Source organism: Hippopotamus amphibius, chromosome 11 (genome assembly GCF_030028045.1).
Source record: "Hippopotamus amphibius kiboko isolate mHipAmp2 chromosome 11, mHipAmp2.hap2, whole genome shotgun sequence".
NCBI lineage: Eukaryota > Metazoa > Chordata > Mammalia > Artiodactyla > Hippopotamidae > Hippopotamus > Hippopotamus amphibius.
The window spans coordinates 41,752,119-41,771,417 of NC_080196.1; the positions used below are offsets into that span (position 1 = coordinate 41,752,119).

The window sequence follows — 19,299 nt, forward strand, 5'->3', positions numbered from 1 at the left end:
CAGGGGCCCCAGCATCTAGGCTATAGTGTCCCTTAATGAAAAAGCAGAGTTGTTAGACAATGTCCTTATTTCTGTGACACATGCAGCAATGAACTTCATAAGGCTATCCCTCAGTAAATGCCAAGGGCATAAGCCTTAGGCAGAATTCAATGAAGGCAGTTTCATAGTGGGTCAAGATAATGTGTTCTAATTTGATACGAAAAAAAGAACCTAGACTACTGAGAAGTGTGGGTGGATAATCCCAAAGGGAATTTGATGATTCTGCAGAATATTTTCTACATTTGGAAAATTACTGCCAACCCACTACATAGTACAACTCTGCCAACCCACAATATAGTATCACTTTCTAATGACCATGATACCAAAAAATAGTATCATCCTTGTGTAAGCCCTGATTAAACATCACTCTTCCTCTCTCCCTTTTAAGTAATTTTTAGTTTGCCAGAAACTTCTGTCATTGCATTCCCTCATAACATTGCTATGTCCTATAATAAGACATTTCTGAGTTAGTTATATTTTAGAAGAATTGCATCTTGCAAACATATGAAACATTAACTTGACAATGTTTTTCTACTCCATAAGGTAGCACATACTGGTAATGTGTCCTCAGACACAGCAATTGTAATTCCAGTCACTTCCCAATCAAGAACAGTTCCTGGTACACCTAGGTGCTCAATAAATATGCACTAGATAAATAAATATCAAGGACCGTCATATTATTTTCTCCCACATACTCTAGGTTTTGAAAGAGTTTGTCCAGTAAACAATTTATATTTAAATAACAATGAATTTGCATTTTTAGATCAGTATGATATAACTTTGGCCCTGTTAATTCTGATTTTTTTGTGCTGTTCGATTCTTTTTTTTAATAAATTTATTTATTTATTTAAAAAACAAAGAAAGAAAAAGCAGATAGATGTAGCCTTCAAGGAGTCCCTAGAGCACCACTGTCCAAAAGAACTTTCCGTAATGATGGACATCTTCTACGGTCTACAGATCATAATGAGTACTTGAAATGTAGCTGGTGCAAATGAGGAAGTGAATTTTTAATTTTATTTAATTTTGATTTTAATTTAAATAGTCACATGTGGGGACTTCCTTGGTGGCGCAGCGGTTAAGAATCTGCCTGCCAATGTAGGGAACTAAGGGTTCGATCCCTGGTCCAGGAAGATCCCACATGCCACAGAGCAACTAAGCCCATGCACTACAACTACTGAGCCTGTGCTCTAGGGCCTGCGAGCCACAACTACTGAAGCATGCGAGCCTAGAGCTGTGCTCCACAACAAAGAGTAGCCCCCACTCGCTGCAACTAGAGAAAGCCTGTGCATAGCAACTAAGACCCAATGCAGAATGTATATATAACTGAATCACTGTGCTATATAGCAGAAGTGAACACAACATTGTAAATCAACTATACTTCAATTTAAAAAAAAGAACACTTCCATCACCGCAGAAGAAATTCAAAAGAAATACACGTATTAATCGTATTGAAACAAAAGAAAAAAACTGAGAAAAAAAAAGACCCAATGCAGCCAATAAATTAATTAATTAAAATAAATAAATAGATAAATAGCCACATGTGGCTACTGGCTACCATACTGGACAGAGAGTTCTAGAGCAATGCTATCCAATAAAAATATAACATAAGCCACATAAGTAATTTAAAATTTACTAGTAGCTACATTAAAAAAATTTTTTTTCAAAAAGTGAAATTGAAATTAATTTTAATATTACACAGTATTTAAACCAACATACTCCAAATATTATCATTTCAACATGTAATCAATATGAAAATAATTAAGGTATTCTACACTCTTTTTTGTACTATATTTTCAAAATCCCATGTGTATGTTACACTTGCACCCCATCTCAATTTGGATCAGCCAATATTTCAAGTGCCCAACAGTCATATGTCGCTAGTGGCTGCCATAGTGGTCAGGACAACTCCAGAGAATCTTAGCACCCTTCCTGTAACACCTAGTTCTCCCTTCCCCTTTCTTCCCAAATTCAAGGAAAAGAAAGAATCAAAGTCACAAAAACTCTTCGTGTTCCTTGCCCCTACACCGAGTCATATGCTGGGAGTTATCCCTCTATCTAAAAATATCTCATCCAAAACTTCCCTAAATTCGACCGAGTAGATTCCTTTAGCTTAATAAATACACGGGGGCTTCAGGGAAGGCTAGTCATTCACATCTTAGTGGGATTACAGGACCCTGCTACGTGAAGAGGACAGTGCCATATACCCTCATCACGCAAGAGGATGAAACTCTCAATAATGTATTTTTAATAAAGATCTCTGAAAGGATTAAAAACCAAACAAAACCCCAAAGTCTTTATAGTAACACTTGGAAGAAACAACCACACAAAATAATAATTGTTTTAGCAAAGAACTTCCAAAATGAGTGGGTTGCAAATCAGCGAGCAATTCATTTCCTGTGATGGCAAAAGCAATTTTACACTGTCACTGCTCCTTTCAGCTCTTTCATACTGGGAGTGGAGAGGGGCTGAAGTCACTTCAAGATCAAGGTATAGCAAAGCAAGAGAGGCATTGGTGCTTGGTGCCCCAGAAAGAAAAGGCAGTAGGTTCCCCCAAGGAAAATGAGTCTAGGTCTCATTAAGAGGCAAACATAACCTCCAGAGAGGATAAGGCAGCAAGAGCACAAGCTTCCACACGACAGCATCTAAAACAAGAGTGGCTGGCAGAGGGGAGCAGAGGCAGAACAAAGAGTACTGGAGGAACCGGCAGCAGAGAAATAACAGTACCGTATACTGGCCTATAATTAAGGTCCTCCAAATTCAGTATATTCTGTCATTTGAGCCTGATAACAACCTATGAGGTAAATGAGTAAGATATGATTTAACTCAAGTTCACAAACAAAGAAACTGAGACAGGTGAAGTGATTTTCTGAAGCTCATGAAGGAAAGAAATGAGTCAATTACTTTTTCATTCTGAATAAATGTGTGTGTGTATTTAACACCAATTGCTCTAATGAATGAAAAAGCGTGACAAGAACACACCATAATCTCTCTGCTTGGGAAGAACACATTTATACATAATAACTACTTAAATTGACTCAAAGATCTGAAAATTCTGAGGTTTCCTATAGTTAAATTTATTTTCCCAAAAGCTTATACCAGTGGTTAGCATTGCGAAAAGACTCTGGGGAGGGAAAAAAAGTATACACTGCTTGGGCTCTGCCCCTGAAGATTCCAATTTAGTGGGGTCTGGGAAGAAGCCCAGCACCTGTATTTTACAGTCTCACAGGTGGTTCTGCTGCACCCTAAAGGCTGAAGAGCACTCACAGATAGAGAGCTGCCACGGGAGCGGTGAGGCCCGAGGAAGGCCTATGATTAAGGGAAGCCAGACAAACACCCCACAGAACCTTGAAAACAGCCTTCCATCCCCAAGCTTTGCCCAGAGCTGCAGGTAGTGATGGACCACCCTGCCGAGGCTCGGGCCTCACAGGATACCTGGCTCTCGGGACTGGCTATCATCACAAATGTGCAGGTCCAGGCGGGAGATGAGCAGATGGTAGGAGGATTCTTTCACATCAAATTTCTCAAAGTACTGGCTGAGGCGGCTGCTGCTGCTGCTGCTGCTGCCCTGGCTGCCACCAAATGCCTGGGCCCAGGACTGCTGGGCGCTGGGAGCAGGTGAGGTGATCTACACGTAACAGAGAGAAACAAGAAGTCCAGACCCAGACAGCCTCCTTGCTGGCTTTCTTTAAGCTTTAGTTCAGCCTGAAAAAAACCCACAATTTGACAAGATGTCCCTTCCCTCTCATAACTGTTCTCCTGGTAGGTCACATAAGTCTCTCCCACTTTACCCAAACTCCAAGAAGCCAAATTATAATTAATCTAGTAAACTGTCAGAGTCCTATCTGAGATTTGAATTGCCTTCTAAGCTCCCACCCCACCAGAAATGAGCTGACTGATGCTAAAACACCTCCTCCAGGAAGTCTTCCCTAATTGCCCAGGTAGTTGGATCCCTTTTCTTTGTACTCTCATGGCACAGTGTTTACCTCTATTACAGTACTTACCACATCATATTGTAATAACTTGTTTATGGTCCGTACTTTAAGACAGCAAGAGTTCCAAGGACAGGAACAAGAGGCTTTGCAGTGGCTAGCACTGTACACCTAACACACTAGAGGCACCCAATGAACAGAATAATTGCATAAATCAGAGGCACAGGCAAAGCCTATGCACATCCAGAAGTGAATGACAAATTCCCCCAAATAAGCCTAATAAAGTCTAGGCTCCACCTATGTTGGTATGAATTAGGTCTGACCTACCATCTCCCCACTGCCACCAAGGGTCTGTTTCACGTCTAACCTGTACAGGTTCCGGGGCGAGGCTCTTTCTCTGCTGGGCTGACTTCTCCATGGCCTCACTTAGTGACTCTGCATATTTCATCATAGCCTTGAGCTGTGAGTCAGTTAGCACCCAGAGCAGGTCATCCAGCAGGAACATCAGCTTGGAGGCTATCACATTGCAATCTTTGGTCTGAAGGGGTCACAGAGAACACAGGGTTCAACAGCTGGTACCATCCCAACAACTCAAAGTGACCACTGCCCAACCAACTTCAGAGATGGCTTTTCAATCTCCAATACACAAGAGGAAAGTATCAAGCACTTTGGAGAGTCGATTTCTTACGAAACTACTAAAGTTTTCTATGATTAACAAGAAGCAGCAATAATCAACTGCCTATGTGTTATATATGGGTAAAAATTGTGGTTTTCAAAATTAAAATCACAGGGAGGTAGAAATGTTCCCTCATTAGTAGATACAGTGCAACACTGAATTTCAGGTCCTGCTCTTTCAAACACTATTCCAGGGGCCAATAACACTCAAAAAAAAAAAAAAAAAGGAAACATTATCTCCCATGCTGTCTGGGAGAATAAAAGATGGAAGTTTTCATAAGGACAGAGAACACACTCACTCTTCTCTTCAGGGCTATTTGGATCCTGCCTTGGTTGGTAATAAGCCTCAATGGAGTGGTGACTGGGTCCTGATCACCATTGTCTGTAGCATCTGCCTCAATTCGAAGTGTTTGCCAAGTTATTTCCTTAAATGTTAAAACCTAGAAGGAAAGAAAGTAAAAGCTCTTAATTCTGTGGATGAAATTAATGAAGAGGCAGGAAGTCCAAGAGGAAAAGACTGGCAAAGCAGACACCCCCACCATTCTCAGCTGGGATCCTCCCCACAGAAGGCAGTGGATCACAGATCCATAATTGAGGAAAGGATGTAACAATAACACTTGACAGAAGGGATTCTTGAGTTCCCAATAATGGGGGAGACTTTGAGGAAACCCCCAAAGCAGGAATAACATCCTTTAAGAATGAGTCCTTCTTTGAACCCCCCATTCTTCCCTCTCACAATGCCAGGGCTGTCACCTCTCCACGGTGGGGGTCAGTGATGCGGGTGAGGCGGAGGTCACTCTGCTGCCAGTTGGGGTTCACACTATAGCCCTGGAGCTGCCACAATTCAAAAGAAGCGTGGAAGGCCTTGGAGTGAATCTTGATGGTGATGGAATTGACGACGATGAACATCCCCTCCACCACCTTCTCGGCAAAGCCATACTCACTATGAAAAAAGAGGCAGACCAATGTTCAGGACCACGTGAGACTTGACGCATACTTTTTTTTTTTGGCCATGCCATGCAGCTTAAGGGATCCTAGCTCCCCGACCAGAGATTGAACCCAGGCTCTGGTAGTTGAAAGCGCCAAGTCCTAACCACTGGACTGCCAGGGAATTCCCCAGCCATGTTCTTTAAACTGGAAGACATAAGACTCTTAACAATGCCTGTCTTTGGATGCTAGAACTGTGGAGGTTTTCTTTTTTAATTTTTCTCCTCCCATTTCTGCTTTATATCTTTTACATTTCTAAAAATTTTTATGATGATGCAGTACTCTTCCTGATGAGATTTGTTTTAAAGAATGGAATAAAAGAAAGAGTTGACCTGGAAACAATCTCTGGTAAGAAAGAATAAATTGAAAAAAATATTTTCACAGTCCACAAACTACCTGAATAAATACTGAATATTGTCTGTGAGGCGAGATATAACAACAGAAAGGAAACACTAGGCTTTTATAATATCTTCAAAGACAGAAAATACTCTGCAAAAGTAGTGAAAAAAGGGAAGAAGTACAGCCAGCTGAGCATGAGGTTTAATACTGTGAAATCTTGTCAAGAAGAGTCCCACTTCTGCCCTGTCAAATCTACTCCAAACAGCGCAGCTGTACTTCACAGTGAGAGGCAGAAACAGCAGGGAGAGGAACGAAGGCCATCCTTAAAGTCCTTCTGGACATGGAAAACAGAGACATTCTTAACATGTAGGTGAAACAGTTCTCATCACAAGTATACATCTTTGCAATTTATATCACAAAGGGGCTTCCTAGATGGCGCAGTGGTTAAGAATCCGCCTGCCAATGCAGGAGACACAGGTTCGATCCCTGCTCCAGGAAGATTCCACATGCCACGGAGCAACTAAGCCCGTGTGCCCAAAAAAAAAAAAAAAAAAAAAGGCAATTTATATCACAAAGGGATAATATCTCTAATGCATAAAGAGCTTCAAAAAACTGAGAAGACCAAGAGCCAAATAAAAATAGGACAAAGTAGCGACAGTTCACAGAAAAATAAATGCAAATAGATATTAAACATAACATGATGTTCAGCTTCACTCATATATCAAAACTACACTGAGAGTCACTTGATTTATGACCAAAGTGACAGTGCAGCAGAGAAAAAATTGTCTTTTCAATAATGGTGCATGGTCAGTTTGAGGCTATCCGCAAAGAGAAACAATAATACTGACCCTTATTACATCAAACAAAAAAACAATTTCAAGATTGATTGTAGATCTTAACGTGAAAAGTCAAACAATAAAACTGAAAGAATAAAGTCAGAAAAAAACATAGAAGAATATCTTCATGACTTAAGATTCCTGAAACAAGACACAAAAAGCACTAACCATAAAGGGAAAAAATAGATATACAGGACTACATTAGAATTAATCATTTGTCAACAAAAAAATAACATTAAGATTGGTAATAAACCCACATAGTAGGAGAAGATATTTGTAATACATGTATATAACCAAGGACTTGTTTCCAGAACATATAAGGAACTTCTACAAATTAACAAGAAAAAGACAAATAATCCAAAAGATCAATGCGCAGAATACATCACTGCTTTGTGCAAGAGGATATCTGAAATTCTAATAAACTAATCATTAAAAAAATACAAACTAAAATCACAATGTGATACAACTATACAACTATTATATGGCCAAAAAAATAAAAAGAGAGACAACATTAACTGCTAGCAACTAGAACACTTATGCACTGCCAGTGGGGGAAAGTGGTACAAGCGCTTTGGAAAACTGCCCAGCAGTATGAACGAAAGCAAAACATACGCACAGCCTATGAGCCCACAACTCTACTGCTAGATATATACAAGTCACAAATGTGTACATATGTTCACCAAGAGGTATGTATAAGAACATTCAGAGCACCACTATTCTTTATTTATGTATTTGTTTGTTTATTTTAGGCTTCATTGGGTCTTCATTGTGGTGCACAGGCTTCTCACTGCAGTGGCTTCTCTTGTTGCGGAGCACGGGCTCTAGGTGTGGGCTCAGTAGTTGTGGCTCGTGGGCTCTAGAAGGCAGGCTAAGCGTGGCGCATGGGCTTAGCTGCTCCACAGCATGTGGGATCTTTCCAGACCAGGGAAGAACATGTGTCCCCTGCATTAGCAGGCAGATTCTTAACGACTGTGCCATCAGGGAAGTCCCACCCCTATTCTTTTCTCTTACATATTTTTAATTTATGTATAGAAAAGTTCATGCTTTGTGGTGTACACATCCAGGGTTTTAACAAATGCATAGTAATGTATCAACCACCACAGTCATGATAGAGAACAGTCCCACGTAGCAACAGCACACCTAACAGCCAGAAACTAGAAACAAATCAAATGTCCCTCTACAACAGAATAGATAATTGTGGCATGTAATGGAATAACATACAGTAATGAGGATGAATGAACAATAACTACATGTAACCACACAGATGACTTTCACAAGCATCATGTTGAACTTTCACAAGCATCATGTAGACACATACTATGATGACATGCTATGTGATTACATTCATATAACTTTAAAAATAGGGAAAACTAATGTATGGTGTTAAAAATCAGGATGAAGTTATCCCTGAGGGTGGGTATGACTAGGAAGCACACAGGAGGCTCCGGGGATTCTGGAAATGGTCTATTTCTTCTCCTAAAGAATCACTAAGCAAAGAAGGCAGACAGCAGAATCAAACAGTATCAGCAGTATTTCATCTTGTGGAACTGAAAACCACAGCCAGAGAAAGACAGAGAAAATGAAAAGGCAAAAGACTCTGTACCAGATGAAGGGACAAGATAAAACCCCAGAAAAACAACTAACTGGAGAGGAGATAGGCACCCCTCCAGAAAAAGAATTCAGAATAATGATGGTGAAGATGATCCAGGACTTTGAAAAAAGACTGGATGCAAAGATCAAAAAGTTGCAAGAAAAGTTCACCAAAGATCTAGAAGAATTAAAGAACAAACAAACAGATATGCAACACAATCACTAAAATGAAAAATACACTAGAAGGAACCAACAGCAGATTAACTGAGGCAGAAGAACGAATAAGTGACCTGGAAGACAGAATGGTGATAATCACTGATGCAGAAAAGAATAAGGAAAAAAGAATGAAAAGAACTGAAGACAACCTAAGAGACCTCTGGGGCAACGTTAAACGCATCAACATTCACATTGTAGGGGTCCCAGAAGGAGGAGAAGAGAGAGAGAAAGGACCCGAGAAAATACTGGAAGAGATTACAGTTGAAAACTTCCCTAACATGGGAAAGGAAATAGCTACCCAAGTCCAGGAAGCGCAGAGAGTCCCAGGCAGGATAAATCCAAGGAGAAACACACTAAGACATATAGTAGTCAAATTGACAAAAATTAAAGACAGAGAAAAGTTATTAAAAGCAACAAGGGAAAAACAACAAATAACATACAAGGGAACTCCAATAAGGTTAACAGCTGATTTCTCAGCAGAAACTCTGCAACCCAGAAGGGAGTGGCATGATATATTTCAAGTGATGAAAGGGGAGAACCTACAACCAAGAATACTCTACCCAGCAAGGATCTCATTCAGATTAGTTGGAGAAATCAAAAGCTTTACAGACAAGCAACAGCTAAGAGAATTCAGCACCACCAAACCAGCCCTACAACAAATGCTAAAGGAACTTCTCTAAGCAGGAAACATAAGAGAAGAAAAGGACCTACAAAAACAACAATAAAACAATTAAGAAAATGGTAATAGGAACACACATATCGATAATTCCCTTGAATGTAAATGGACTAAATGCACCAACCGAAAGACACAGACTGGCTGAAAGGATACAAATACAAGACCCATATATATGCTGTTTACAAGAGACCCACTTCAGACCTAGGGACATATACAGACTGAAAATGAGAGGATGGAAAAAGATTTTCCATGCAAATGGAAATCAAAGGAAAGCTGGAGTAGCAATACTCATATCAGATAAAATAGACTTTAAAGTAAAAAATGTCACAAGAGACAAGAAAGGACACTACATAAAGATCGAGGGATCAATCCAAGAAGAGACAACAATTATAAATATATATGCACCCAATATAGGAGCACCTCAATAAACAGAAAATATAAAGAACAACCAAACAGATCTGAAGAATATGATAACAACTGGAAATGCACTAGAAGATACCAACACTAGGTTAGATGACACAGAACAATGGATCAATGAACTGTAAGGCAGAGTAGTGGAAATCACTGAAGCTGAAAAGAGAAAAGAATTTTAAAAATGCTAACAACTTAAGAGATGTCTGAAACAGCATCAAGTATACTAACATTCACATCATGGGGATCCCAGAAAGAAAAATGAGAAAAAGGGACAGAGAACATATTTGAAGACATAATAGCTGAAAAAAAAAAAAAGTATCACTAAGCTAGGGAGCTTCCCTGGTTGTCCAGTGGTTAAGAATCCGGCTTCCAGAGAAAAAGATGGCAGCCAAGTAGAGGGACGTGGAATGCATCCCTCTCCACAGATGCATTGGGAATGCACCAAAAGATGCAATAATTCCCACAGAGAACCAACTGAACACTAGCAGATGACCTCGGACACCAGAAAGGACCGCAAGGAGCCTGACATAACTGGTAGGGAGGCATCTACGACGGCTCAAAGAGGGTGAAGCGGTGGAGCTGTGGCAGACGGGAGGGAGTGAGAAACATACGGAGGGTCCGCACCGCAGCTCAGCGTTCGTGGACTGAGACGTCGATTCACAGCTGAACAAAGGGTCCGGGAGTGGGAGCGTGGGAAGCAGAGAGCTGGTTCAGGGTGAGAAACATTGTTGCCAGTAAGGTGATGGACCGAGAGGACAGGAGGGAAGAGGTCTGCGGTGAGGAGTGCCTGCCCCTGAGAGCTGCCCGGCCATGATGGCAGCTGGACGCTGCAGGCTCACAGGCAGAGGGGAGAAGCCGTGGGCATAGCCTCTTTCTCTCTTTCGGCACCTCTGCAACAGGCAGTGGAGAGACGCCCTGTGGGCCACCTACAGTGCTCAGGAATAACAAGTACCCTCAGGCACTCGGGCCAGGCTGGATTAAAACCCCTTGGAACGCCGGCAGCAGGGAGGCTGAAGAGAAAAAAAAAAAACCCGAGAGGCCCAACTCTGAGACTTTCTGTTTACACCTGAGCCACCAGCTGTCCCTCTGCAACAGGCACCTCCAAGCCCAACTGAAACAACAGTGCGCCACTGCTCACTCACTCCCAGGGAAAGGAGCCACTATTGTACCCTCTCCCTCCCCACACACTGATGCTTACAGACAAACAATAAAGGAAGCTCTGCTGGCCACAGAATAATGCAAAAAACCCAAGGCGAGTAGAAGGACACTTACAGCTGAGCCTCTAAGGAAACAGAAATATTAACATTAGTCTGAGGCTTGGACAATCTCCTATAAACACTTCTATCGCCAGGACAAGCAACCCCAAAAGTCTGGACAACCATGAGGAAACAATGGAACACCATGCAGGCAAAGGAGCAGGAAAAAAAACCCACAAGACCAAATAAATGAGGAGGAAATAGGAAAAATGCCTGAAAAAGAATTCAGAGTAATGATAGTAAAAATGATACAAAATCTCGATAACAAAATAGAGAAAGTACAAAAAACAGTTCATAAGAACTCAGAAAAACAAACAGCAATGGATAACAAAATAACTGAAATTAAAAATACTCTAGATGCTATAACCAGCAGAATGACTGAGGCAGAAGAACGAATAAGTGACTTGGAAGATAGAATGGGGGAAATAAATGCCACAGAGCAGGAAAAAGAAAAAAGAATAAAAAGACTAGAAGACAGTCTCAGAGACCTCAGCGATAACATTAAGCATACCAACATTCGAATTATAGGCATCCCAGAAGAAGAAGAAAAAAAGAAAGGGTCTGAGAAAATATTTGAAGAGGTTATAGTGGAAAACTTCCCCAACATGGGAAAGGAAATAATTAACCCAATCCAAGAAGCACAGAGAGTCCCATACAGAATAAACCCAAGGAGAAATACACCAAGACACATAGTAATCAAACTAATGACAATTAAACACAAAGAAAAAATATTAAAAGCAGCAAGAGAAAAGCAACAAATAACATATAAGGGAAAACCCATAAGGATAACAGCTGACCTTTCTACAGAAACTCTGCAGGCCAGAAGGGAATGGCAGGATATACTGAAAGTCCTGAAAGAGAGAAACCTACAGCCAAGAATACTCTACCCAGCAAGAATCTCATTCAGATTTGAGGGAGAAATCAAAAGCTTTCCAGACAAGCAAAAGTTAAGAGAATTCAGCACCACCAAACCAGCCTTACAACAAGTGCTAAAGGAACTTCTCTAAGTAGGAAACACAAGAAAAGGAAAACACCTACAAATACAAACCCAAAACAATTCAGAAAATGGTAATTGGAACACACATGTCAATAATCTACTTAAATGTAAATGGATTAAATGCTCCAACCAAAAGACACAGACTGGCTGAATGGATACAAAAACAAGACCCTTCCATATGCTGCCTACAAGAAACCCACTTCAGACCAAGGGATACATATAGACTGAAAGGAAAGGGATGGAAAAAAATATTCCATGCCAATGGAAGTCAAAAGAAAGCTGGAGTAGCAATACTCATATCAGACAAATTAGACTTGAAAGTAAAGACTATTAAAAGAGACAAGGAAGGACACCACCTAATGATCAAGGGATCCATTCAAGAAGAACATATCACAATGGTAAATATCTATGCCCCCAACATAGGAGCACCTCAATACATAAGGCAAATGCTAACAGCTATAAAAGGGGACATCGACAGTAACACAATAATAGTGAGAGACTTGAACACCCCACTTACATCAGTGGACAGATCATCCAAACAGAAAATAAATAAATACACACAAGCTTTAAATGACACATTAGACCATCTCGACTTCATTGATATTTATAGGACATTCCATCCAAAAACGACAGACTACACGTTCTTCTCAAGTGCACACGGAACATTTTCCAGGACAGATCACATCTTGGGTCACAAATCAAACCTCGGCAAATTCAAGAAAATTGAAATCATATCAAGCATCTTCTCAGACCACAATGCCATGAGACTAGATATCAATTACAGGAAAAAAACTGCAAAAAATACAAACACATGGAGGCTAAACAATTCACTCGTAAACAACCAAGACATCACTAAAGAAATCAAAGAGGAAATCAAAAAATATCTAGAAACAAACGACAATGAAAACACAACAACCCAAACCTATGGGACGCAGCAAAAGCAGTTCTAAGAGGGAAGTTTATAGCAATACAGTCCTACCTTAAGAAACAAGAAAATTATCGAATAAACAACCTAACCTTACACCTCAAACAATTAGAAAAAGAAGAACAAAGAAACCCCAAAGTGAGCAGAAGGAAAGAAATCATAAAGATCAGAGCAGAAATAAATGAAAAAGAAAGGAAGGAAGCCATAGCAAAAATAAATAAAACTAAAAGCTGGTTCTTTGAGAAGATTAACAAAATTGATAAACCATTAGCCAGACTCATCAAGAAAAAAAGGGAGAAGATGCAAATCAACAGAATTAGAAATGAAAAAGGAGAAGTCACAACGGACACCTCAGAAATACAAAAGATCATGAGAGACTACTACAAGCAACTATATGCCAATCAATTGGATAACCTGGAAGAAATGGATAAATTCTTAGAAAAATACAATCTTCCAAGACTGAACCAGGAAGAAATAGAAACTATGAACAGACCAATCACAAGTACGGAAATTGAGGCAGTGATTAAAAATCTCCCAACACACAAAAGCCCAGGACCAGACGGATTCACGGGCGAATTCTATCAAACATTTAGAGAAGAGCTAACATCTATCCTTCTCAAACTCTTCCAAAATATTGCAGAAGGAGGAACACTCCCAAACTCATTCTACAAGGCCACCGTCACCCTGATACCAAAACCAGGCAAAGATGTCACAAAAAAAGAAAATGACAGACCAATATCACTGATGAATTTAGATGCAAAAATCCTCAACAAAATACTAGCTAACAGCATATTAAAAAAATCATACACCATGATCAAGTGGGGTTTATCCCTGGGATGCAAGGATTCTTCAATATACACAAATCAATCAACTTGATACATCATATCAACAAATTGAAGGATAAAAACCATATGATCATTTCAATAGATGCAGAAAAAGCTTTTGACAAAATTCAACATCCATTTATGATAAAAGCTCTCCAGAAAATGGGCATAGAAGGAAATTACCTCAACATAATAAAAGCCACATATGAGAAACCAAAAGCCAACATCGTTCTAAATGGGGAAAAACTGAAAGAATTCCCTCTAAGAACAGGAACAAGACAAGGGTGTCCACTCTCACCATTATTATTCAACATAGTTTTGGAAGTTTTAGCCACAGCAATCAGAGAAGAAAAAAATAAAAGGAATACAAATTGGAAAAGAAGAAGTAAAATTGTCACTCTTTGCAGATGACATATATAGAAAACCCTAAAGACTCTACCAGAAAACTGCTAGCACTAATTCATGAGTTTAGTAAAGTAGCAGGATACAAAATTAATGCACAGAAATCTCTTGCATTCCTATACACGAACAACGGAAGAGCAGAAAGAGAAATTAAGGAAACTCTCCCATTCACCATTGCAACAAAAAGAATAAAATACCTAGGAATAAACCTGCCTAAGGAGGCAAAAGATCTGTATGCAGAAAACTTTAAGACACTGATGAAAGAAATCAAAGACGACACAAACAGATGGAGGGATATACCATGTTCCTGGATTGGAAGAATCAACATCGTGAAAATGACTGTACTACCCAAAGCAATTTACAGATTCAATGCCATCCCGATCAAATTACCAATGGCATTTTTCACAGAACTAGAGCAAGAAATCTTACGATTTGTATGGAAACGCAAAAGACCCCAAACAGCGAAAGCAATCTTGAGAAGGAAAAATGGAGTTGGAGGAATCAGGCTTCCTGACTTCAAACTATACTACAAGGCCATAGTGATCAAGACAGTATGGTACTGGCACAAAAATAGAAAGGAAGACCAATGGAATAGAATAGAGAACTCAGAAGTAAGCCCAAACACATATGGGCACCTTCTCTTTGACAAAGGAGGCACGAATATACAATGGAAAAAAGACAGCCTCTTCAAGAAGTGGTGCTGGGAAAATTGGACAGCTGCATGTAAAAGAATGAAATTAGAACACTTCCTAACACCATACACAAAAATAAACTCCAAATGGATTAAAGACCTACATGTAAGGCCAGACACTATAAAACTCCTAGAGGAAAACATAGGCAGAACACTCTATGACATACATCAAAGCAAGATCCTTTTTGACCCCCCTCCTAGAATCATGAAAATAAAATCAAGAATAAACAAATGGGACCTCATGAAACTTAGAAGCTTTTGCACAGAGAAAGAAACCATAAACAAGACTAGAAGGCAACCCTCAGAATGGGAAAAAATAGTTGCCTATGAAACAATGGACAAAGGATTAACCTCCAAAATATACAAGCAGCTCCTGCAGCTTAATACCAAAAAAGCAAATAACCCAATCCACAAATGGGCGGAAGACCTAAATAGACATTTCTCCAAAGAAGACATACAGATGGCCAACAAACACATGAAAAGATGCTCAACATCACTAATCATCAGAGAAATGCAAGTCAAAGCCACAATGAGGTATCACCTCACACCAATCAGAATGGCCATTATCACAAAATCTGGAAACAACAAATGTTGGGGAGGGTGTGGAGAAAAGGGAACTCTCCTGCACTGTTGGTGGGAATGTAAGTTGGTACAGCCACTATGGAAAACAATTTGGAGGTTCCTTAAAAAACTACAAATAGAACTACCATATGATCCAGTAATCCCACTCCTGGGCATATACCCAAAGAAAACCATAATCCCAAAAGAAACATGTACCATAATATTTATTGCAGCACTATTTACAATAGCCAGGACATGGAAGCAACCTAAATGCCCATCAACAGATGAATGGATAAAGAAGATGTGGCATATATATACAATGGAATATTACTCAGCTATCAAAAGGGATGAGATGGAGCTATATGTAATGAGGTGGATAGACCTACAGTCTGTCATACAGAGTGAAGTAAGTCAGAAAGAGAAAGACAAATATTGTATGCTAACTCACATATACGGAATCTAAAAATGGTACTGATGAACTCAGTGACAAGACAAGAACAAGGACGCAGATGCAGAGAATGGACTGGAGAACTCGAGGTTTGGGGGTGGTGGGGGGTGAAGGGGAAGCTGAGACGAAGTGAGAGAGTAGCACAGACATATATATACTACCAGCTGTAAAATAGATAGCCAGCAGGAAGTTGTTGTATAACAAAGGGAGTTCAACTTGAGGATGGAAGATGACTTAGAGGACTGGGACGGGGAGGGTGGGGGGGAGTCGAGGGAGGGAGGGAATACGGGAATATGTGTATAAAAACAGATGATTGAACTTGGTGTACCCCCAAAAAAAATAATAAAAAAAAAAAAATTAAAAGAATCCAGCTTCCAGTGCAGGGACTTGGGTTCAATCCCTGGTCAGGGAACTAAGATCCCATGCGCAGCAACTAAGACTGGACACAGCCAAAAATAAACAAACAAATAAATAGAAGAATCACTAAGCTATACACTTATAATTTGTGCATATCAATATAACTTACCAAAAAACTACACAAAAATACCGTGTGTCATCTTTAGGCAAAAATCCTTAAGTTTGACAATATTATCTATTGGCAAGACTCATGGAAGACAAGAACTCTTGTAACATTGCTGGTGCTAACAAAAAAGTTACAAAATCCTTACCAAGGGTAATTTAGCAATGTCTATCAAAATTATATTGATACATGCATTTGCCATTTGACCCAGCAGCCCCACTTCCAGAAATCTATCCCAAAATATGCTAGCAAAAAAAGGGGAAAGAAACCAAATGGCCATCAACTGATAAATGGATAAATAAAATGTGGTATATCTATACAATAGAATATTATTCAGCCATAAAAGGAAGAAAGTGCTGATACATGCTACAACATAGCTGAACCTTGAAAACATTATGCTGAGAGACACCAATCACAAAAGACCACATAATATATGATTCCATTTACATGAAATGATCAGAATAGATACAGAAAGTAGATTTATGGTTGCCTAAGGCTAAGGCAGGGGAGAATGAGGAATGATTGCAAATAGGAATGGAGTTTCTTTTTGGGTGATAAAAATGTTCTAAAATTGATTGTGGTGACGGTTGCACAACCTGGTGTATATACGAAAAACTACTGAATTGTATACTTTAAATGGATGAATTCTGTAGTATGTGAATTATATCTCAATAAAGCTGTTTTTTAAAATATGCTAGAAAAATACTAAGTGACTTATGAACAAGGTCATTTACTGCTACACTATTTGTAACAGTAAAAAACCTGGAAATAATTCAAACATCTACCAACAGAGAACTGGCTAATCAAACTATGACGTCTTCATAAAATATACTGAGTATTCTGCAGGTGCAAAAAGGAATATGAAACACCTCCCTATATAGTTCTATGTAGTGACCTCCAGGATATACTTTTAAAAGAAAAAAGCAATGTGGAAAAGTGTTTATCGTATGTTACATGTTGTGTAAGAAATGGAGTGGGGACAATACAAACATATATACATATAAAATTCCTTGTTTTATAGTTTTAACTTTGGAACTATGTAATTTTACAAAGTTTAAAAAATAAATTAAAAACAATCTGAAAATTTAAAACAAACTGATGTAAAACTCCTAGAAGATAACATAAGAGAAAACCTAGATAACCCTGGGTACAGCGATTACATTTTAGACACAACACCAAAGGCACTATTCATGAAAGAAATAACAGATAAACTAGATTTCATTAAAGTTAAAAATCTGTCCTGTGAAAGACAATGTCAAGAGAATGAGAAGACCATCCACGGACTGGGAGAATATATCTGCAAAAGACACATCTGATAAAAGACTGTTTTCCAAAATATACAAAGAACTCTTAAAACTCAACAGTAAGGAAGCAAACAACCCGATTTAAAAATGAGCCAAAGACCTTCATAGACACCTTACAAAAGATGATATAGAGATAACAAATAAGCACGTGTCTTATAAGCTCTACATCATATGTCATCAAGGAAATGTAAATTAGAACAATAATGAGATTCCACTACACACCTATTAGAATGGCAAAAATCCAAATCACTGACAACACCAAATGCTGACCAGGACATGGAGCAGCAGGAACTCTCATTCACTGCTGGTAGGAATGCAAAATGGCACAGCCACTTTGGAAGACAGTTTGGTGGTTTCTTCCAAAACTGAACATACTGTTACCATAGATCCAGCAATCACACTCCTTTGTATTTACTCAAAGGAGTTGAAAACTTAATGTCCACACAAAAACCTGCACATGGACATTTATAGCAGCTTCATTCATAACTGCCGAAATTCTGAAGCAACCAAGATGCCCTTATAGATGAATAGATAAACTGTGGTACATCCAGACTATGAAATATTATTCAGCACTAAAAAGAAATGAGATATAGAGTCCTAAAAAGACATGAAGGAAACTTAAATGCCTATTATTAAGTGAAAGAAGGCAATCTAAAAAGAAGGAATCATCCTAGAAAAGGAAAAATTACGGAGACAGTGAAAAGACCAGAGGTTGCCAGGTTGGGGCAGGGAGAGGGATGACTAGGCAGAGCACAGAGGATTTTTAGGGCAGTGAAAATACACTGTATGATAATATAATGGTGAATATATGTCATTATACATTTGTCCAAACCTATTCAAATGGTGAATATATGTCATTATACAATGTACCACCAAGAGTGAACCTTAATGTAAACTATGGACTTTGTGTGATTATGATGTGTCAATATAGGGTTTATCTACTGTAACAAATACACCACTCCAGTGGGGGATGTCAATAACGGGGGAGGCTATGCATGTGTGAGGGTGGGAGTATACTTGCTCTTAATACTACTGTGTAAACCTAAAACTGCTCTTAAAAAAATTGTCTTAAAAAAAAAAATGAAACAAATGAACACCTCTGTATGTCAAATTGGTACCCAATCATACAAAGAATGATTTTAAGTAATTTTAAAACACAGTATTTTCACCATAATCCTTAATGGGATATATCATAAGGTTAAAACACACATACACACAAAGAAAGCTACTGCATTCAGTAGTCACTGATAGTTACAATATTGGTTTTGTTATTTTTTGAAACTATTGAAAAAGTAAATCATTTATTATATTGTTGTTGTTAGGAACCAAGATTCAGCATATAAATAAAAAATACAAATGCTAAATCTAAAAAGCAACTGAAAATCCTCTCTTTTTCACTTGAATTGAGAAATTTCAAGACATTATCATGAGTTATTTTTATCTTGCTTAAAAATACCTTTTCCCTAGAACTGAACACTAAAAAGGCCTTAAAGCAGTGACAACTCAATGAATACAATTTTGCCCAAACTTTTTGTCTCCAACTAAGTAGTATTTCTCATTAAAAGGAACCAACTTCCTTAGAGAAATGTCTGATTCCAGGTCTGAGGTAAGGATGTATAAGACAAGCCTGAAACATCTTGTTCTGTATAAAAGCAGGAAGATTACTGGGA

General features: G+C 38.9%; 1 protein-coding gene across 3 annotated transcripts in view; it reads right to left on the minus strand.

The window, feature by feature from the left end:
- The window catches only part of BLTP3A (bridge-like lipid transfer protein family member 3A), a 75,444-nt gene that overhangs the window by 20,811 nt on the left and 35,334 nt on the right, over positions 1-19,299 (minus strand). For all 3 annotated transcript variants that reach the window (XM_057699377.1, XM_057699376.1, XM_057699379.1), the window contains 4 exons: positions 5,397-5,586; positions 4,943-5,083; positions 4,336-4,506; positions 3,472-3,664 (listed from right to left, as the gene is read on the minus strand). In XM_057699377.1, the coding sequence (XP_057555360.1) occupies positions 3,472-3,664; positions 4,336-4,506; positions 4,943-5,083; positions 5,397-5,586 (695 nt within the window). The remainder of the gene's footprint in view (positions 1-3,471; positions 3,665-4,335; positions 4,507-4,942; positions 5,084-5,396; positions 5,587-19,299) is intronic.